The sequence below is a fragment of the Schistocerca serialis genome, chromosome 1 (assembly GCF_023864345.2).
Source record: "Schistocerca serialis cubense isolate TAMUIC-IGC-003099 chromosome 1, iqSchSeri2.2, whole genome shotgun sequence".
Taxonomy (NCBI): domain Eukaryota; kingdom Metazoa; phylum Arthropoda; class Insecta; order Orthoptera; family Acrididae; genus Schistocerca; species Schistocerca serialis.
This window is the reverse complement of record NC_064638.1, coordinates 384488594-384494593: the sequence shown is the minus strand read 5'-3', so window position 1 is coordinate 384494593 and position 6000 is coordinate 384488594. Positions and strand designations below refer to the sequence as shown.

Genomic DNA, 6000 nt, shown 5'->3' with positions numbered 1-6000 from the left:
CGCTATCTTCCACGTGGTACAAAAGCCTTTTTACAAAACAGACCTCGTCGAATGCGGTCTCGTAGCCTTTGATGTTGGGTTAATATGTAATGAAATGGATGCATTTATTCATAGTTCAACAATTTGACAACCAGTCAGGTATTTCACCGAGGTAACTGGTGAACGGTTTCAAGAATAGGGTCCTCTGTGGAGTATGTCTAGTGCTTGGACGATCTCTGTCCAAATATTTCAATCAGGATGGTGTCTTTGAGGGTACCGTGCTTCATACACAAGAGCGGCAGCAGCAGCTCGGCTATCGGATGCGTCCAGCACCTAAAGCTTGTCGACGTATTCATTGTTTGTGTACTCCAGCAGGAAACAGGAAGTTACGGTTGTGCACTGGGGGTTGGTAGACACATGCGTGCACTTTAATAGATCCCGCTGTGATGTGATAGATTATTCTAATGTGACAGAATGCTTTCCTATTTATAAACGTCGAGAACTATGGGATGGACGTCTAAAAAATAGAAAAGGAACCTAACAACCTGTATGCTGTGTTTTTGTATATTAAAGTTTTATCCGCTACCTGCCCCCCCCCCCCCCCCAAAAAAAAAGTGAAACACCCTGAATGGGAGGACAAACGAAACGAATTTTCATTGTTGGTTAGTTTGAGAGATAAAGGGACCGAACTACAAGGTCATCAGTCCCTTGTTCCTGAGGCAAACAAGGCTCAGGGTAAAAAACACTCCTAAAGTACGGTTGGGAAAGTAAAAGAGGAAAAGGAATGTGGAACCAAACTTAAAAAGAAAACGAATGGCATGAACAAAAAACGGGGAAGACGTACACCATAAGGCATTAAAAGGAATTAAAACCATAGCGCAGATGGTCTGGGCTGGTTGATCCCAAAAATAAAAGAGGATGAGCCAGCCACTCTGCAACACTTTAAAATGTTCACCACAAAAAGGCAAGGCAAGATGAACACATGTAGGGAAAAGACGAACACAAAGACGAACATATGCAAACAAATGGTGACAGATTTAAAAGGGAGGGAGGATGGACGCCCCAGAAAGATGGCCAAACGCCCGCCCTTAGATGGTACGATAACCCCCACCCCTTCATGAAATTTTCATGGGTTGGAAAGCTATGTGATGTTATTTCTGTAATTACAAAATAAAATTACAAAATAACTTTGCAAAGAAACTGGCAGTATGTGCCCACTTATGACGGTGCACCACCTCTGGACTAGATGGGAAGTGTCACATGAAGCTGTTGTATCCTCTCCTGAAAGAAACTGGCTCACAACTGTTGCAACTGGTCGTCGATATCACGGATACTGACACTGGGACAAAGTTGTTCGAACTGGTCCCACACATGTTGTATAGGGGACGAATTGCCGCTTTTGCTGGGCAACATCACGCAAACTGTTGATGAACCATGTGCCATGTGTGAACCAGCATTGTCCTGTTGAAAAATGGCACCAAGATATGGCGCATGCCATGTTTGTGAAGTGCTATTGTGCCGGCAGAGTTCCCTCAACCACTACTAGCTGTGACCTGAAGTCATACCCGATGGCTCACCATACCAAGACGCCAGGAGTCAACACCTTTGTGACTCTCTAAAACATGGGAGGAATAGGATGTCTCCCCATATCACAGTCACACTCGACGACGACAGGCATCCGGAGTAGTGCAGGACTGCCATTCATCGCTGAACAAATTTCGAAGCCATTCTTCAGCAATCCCTGCTTGCCAGTCACGACCCACTCAAATGCAGCCGACTGTGTTGTGGTGCTAACTGCAGCCTACATATGGGATTCTAATCCACTAGTCCAGCTACTGTGAGTATCCGACCAATAGTGCGGGATGACAGTGAAAGTCGCAGGGAGTCCATTACTTGTTTTCGAATATCAGGTATGGATGTAAAGGGGCTACAATGTGTTTAATGCGAAGTACGGTGGTCCTTCCATGTTGTGGTCAGACGTGACCGACTGGAACCTGTCGACGAGTATGCCTGCCCTCACGTTCCCATGCAGTCCGACATCAGGTAACTGTCACATTCGAATGCCCACAAATGTGGATACATCATTCTACCAGCCAACGACATGGTGATCCACACTGAGGCCCCTTTTAAATTCTGTCAGCTGCTGATACCACTGTCTCATACGATTACGCAACACCTCCGTGTCCTCCATAGTGATCACTCAACATACGACTCTGTTCACTCCCCTTACATACCAAAACAAAAATATGCCTCAAATGGCTCTGAGCGCTATGGGACTCAACATCTGAGGTCATCAGTCCCCTAGAACTTAGAACTACTTAAACCTAACTAACCTAAGGACATCACACACATCCATGCCCGAGGCAGGATTCGAATTTGCGACTGTAGCGGTCACGCGGTTCCAGACTGCCTAGAACCGCTCGGCCACCACGGCCGTCATACCAAAAAGCCAGCAACCCTACACACGAGCAACACCGATGCACTCTGGTGACCTGTCACAGAGAATATCATTGGGAAAGCTCTACACAGAGTAACGAATAAAAGGGTTTGTTCCAAAAGTTTCGAGAATAAAATTCGCCAGGGGACTTAATGGGCTGCAACGATGCGGTTTTCGCCGGGAATGGTGGCGAGTTTTCCTGGCTAACGAGTGCGGCTTCGGGGAAGCGATACGGTGAGAGCTGTGTTTCGCAAGGAGATTAAAGATGCAGCGGTTACACGAACAGCAATACGCAGTCTGGCTGTGAGACGCTGGGTTTGATTCCGGATGCCTTCGGGTAGGAAGCTATGTCCTAGCCAAGAATTTTCGCGAGGCAAAAGACGTTCTGATGAGGTCGAGGACAACGAGCATTTCGTTCGTGCCTAAGGATGATATCACCGTATTGGAATATGCGGAAATCGAGTTTTATCGCATTTTTTGAGAGATGAATTAGGTATGAGAAATCAATGTACAAAGATGATCCTGGAAGTGGTGCCCAATGAACTGAAGGAACTCCTTTCGGTGAAGTGTGGCGAGTTGTTGGACGCCGCCGAAGTGAGCCTCTTTTTTTTGGACAGAGTAGTGACAGGCGACGAGACATGTAATTTCGAAAACGATCCTGAATCACGGTATCACTGTTGATGGTGAAGGAGGCTTCGAAGCGTTCTCTTAAGGAGGTTCCCGATATCACTCTCCAAGGAAGCCTATGCGGACTTGGCAAAGCGGTGGCAGCGATGCTTATATGAGGAAGGAATGTACATTCAACGTTTTGTAAACTAAACTTCAGCTACGTAGCTCAGGTGCGATGTAAAACACACTTATGAATATATGTATGTAACAGAAGTAAAGCGAAAGGATTACTGCTACGTAACACGTAATACCTCTTCAAAGAGTAATCGGTAGTCATCGTATTTCCAATCCCTTCAGCCATATTTGGGATATAGAAACGCTCTCACTTGATTTCACGATAGGACCTCCCGCTAATCAAAATTATTAACAGATAGTAGTCAGACCTAAGACCACCTCTATACATCACAATAAAAATTAACAGGACGAAAGTTAAGAATTACCTCTGAAAGAGAGAAATTTGTTTTTCTCTCATACACAGTAGAGATTATTTAACTTGATTCATATACTACAGAAAATATGAAGACGTACATCCCTGTACAGAAATACAAATAATAATATCCACCAAGAAATGATGTCATAGCAGCCATTGACATCAAGCCACTGGTCAAACACCATGCCTGGTGTCGGATATTTCTCTTCATCCTTAAAATCATTCGACCCACGAGAATCGTTTCGACTGTTGCAATTTTCCGAAAAGTTAGCGCAAGTACAATGAGGACAACAGGTTACAAAAATATCAAATGGAAAATGAAGATAACTTACCCAAGAATTGGGGAGCACATCTTCAGGTCGATAGCGCGATGTAGAGACCAACGCAACAACTAGAAGAGTCAGTTACTCAGCAACAGTATATCAGCGGCTAACAACACCAATAATTAAATTGCTACTTCTGAAGAAGGAAGCGCTAGTACGTCATTTATTAACATTTTGTCGGCACCGAGAAGTCTCTATGGTCGACAAAATCGTTTTATTAGAGTTTTCGAATGTCGTTTGCGGTTCTTGTAAGGCCTTAATGATTCAGGACATGGTATGCAACTTTGCAGCAGTTAATGTCTTACAAAACTCTGAATTCTGCCTATCAGTAACTTCTCTTACTCGGGGAATATTTGCCGACGATCTGTGTGTGATACGTTATCTGGTTAGGTAGTGAAATATGCCCCGGCGTCTAAATAAAACCATCGAGAGCTTAATCTTAAATTCCTACTAACTTGTTAATTCTAAACACGAATTCTCAGGAAAACACAGAATTTTTACAAATGACTCATCGGATTTTGGGAAAATATATTTCACGTAAATATTACAAAAGAGTGAATGATACATTGTCTAGAATAGTATTTTTTTAATTCAAGTTTCTTACACTTAATTACAAATGTTCTATATACTCTTGTCCTGTTACATAACAAAAACCTGTGCGGTAGTCAGTTTCGGCTCATACACGTTCGAGCATGTCTCCGTCAGTGTTTGACAGCGCAACATGAGATATAATTTAAGTAATCGGTTAGTAATTATGGGGCCAAAGTCGATCGCAACACGTTGCAGCAGACTAATTCTATGCTAACCTGACATCAACCTAAATTTTTGTCATTCACAAAACATGTTTCCAACATCAGTACAAAATTGCTGACTGTTTACTGATTCCGCAAATATCAAACAAACCTTCTGAAATTGTATTTTCATATCTGTGTAACAAATTCATATCTGGAATGTTGTAAACAGTTAAATCTATTACCCCATATTTTGCTACCACAAACTGAGAATCAGTAACAAATCAAGATCGATATATAACAATCGGTTTCATTGAGGACATACTCTTTCGGCTACTTACAAAAGTGTCCCATCTATGGACAAAGGAATCTACAGTGCAACATCAAAACTGCAATTAAACGACGTTTTCAAATATATGACTCATACAACTTACGTTAGCGGACAAAAGATCATGTTTTACACATGCAAATGGATAACAAACGCAACGATGTACTAATATGAACAAAACATTTGGACATGTCAATCTCAATATTTTGTTATTCATAATTTTGGAAATATGGTGATTACAGGAAATCTAAGAACAGTCTTGGAATCACCGCAACTAATGCTTTAAGGTGATACACTTCACACAACATTTCAAAATCATATTAAATTTATTAAAAGTTACAGTTATTTTATTTTGCTAAGACGATTTGTGGAGGGAACAGATGAGTCAAATAGTATTGCTATCACTTTTATATGCATTCCAACTGATTTAATTTGTAAGTGACAATCTATTTTGAGTTAAAAGTATTATAAATTAAAACATTACTTGTCACCAGTAAGCTTATTTCCACTACGAAGTACATATTTATATTTCGTGTTCGTGATCTCACATCCCCTAATGAGATGGGAAGAGATATGTTTACGTATTCATTTTTGAGAGACACCAACAGCAGTTCTTTGTGAGGTGTCACTGGGTAGGTCGTGTGACTTACCGTTAATGCAATTTCTGCGATTCTCTGCCAAAATTAAGTTGGCAACTCAGAAACAATATGGCCGACGTTTTGTTGTTGTGTGAAATGTGATTTCTACGAGCAGTGTGAAAGATGTTCACCAATAAACTACGTAATATTGAATTTATTTTTCGACTTACATATTAATACCTGAAACATACCACAAGTGAACCCAGAGGCCAGTCTCATGGAATGGACTACAATCATTTTAAATACGTCGGTGTAATCAATCAGATGCATTAGACAGATATGTGGTTCGAAATTATTGTCTTCCACGTGCCCAAAAGGAAAAAAAAAACCACAGACTGTAAGGTCAGGAGACCTTGCGGGCCATCTGAAGAGTGCTGAATCGTGCTGAGTGTAGCGCCCAAGTTCCTCGTTCAGGTTACTACGTACAACTCTATGCCAATGTGGTGAAGTTTCGCCTTGTTGGAA

At 41.8% G+C, this 6000-nt stretch overlaps 1 protein-coding gene across 1 annotated transcript in view; it reads left to right on the top strand.

Moving 5' to 3' along the window:
- Nucleotides 1-2932: 2932 nt before the first annotated feature.
- LOC126474691 (venom carboxylesterase-6-like) overlaps nucleotides 2933-6000 on the top strand; it is a 181557-nt gene continuing 178489 nt past the window's right edge. The window contains exon 1 of the mRNA XM_050102203.1: nucleotides 2933-3056. Coding sequence (XP_049958160.1) covers nucleotides 2933-3056 — 124 coding nt within the window. The remainder of the gene's footprint in view (nucleotides 3057-6000) is intronic.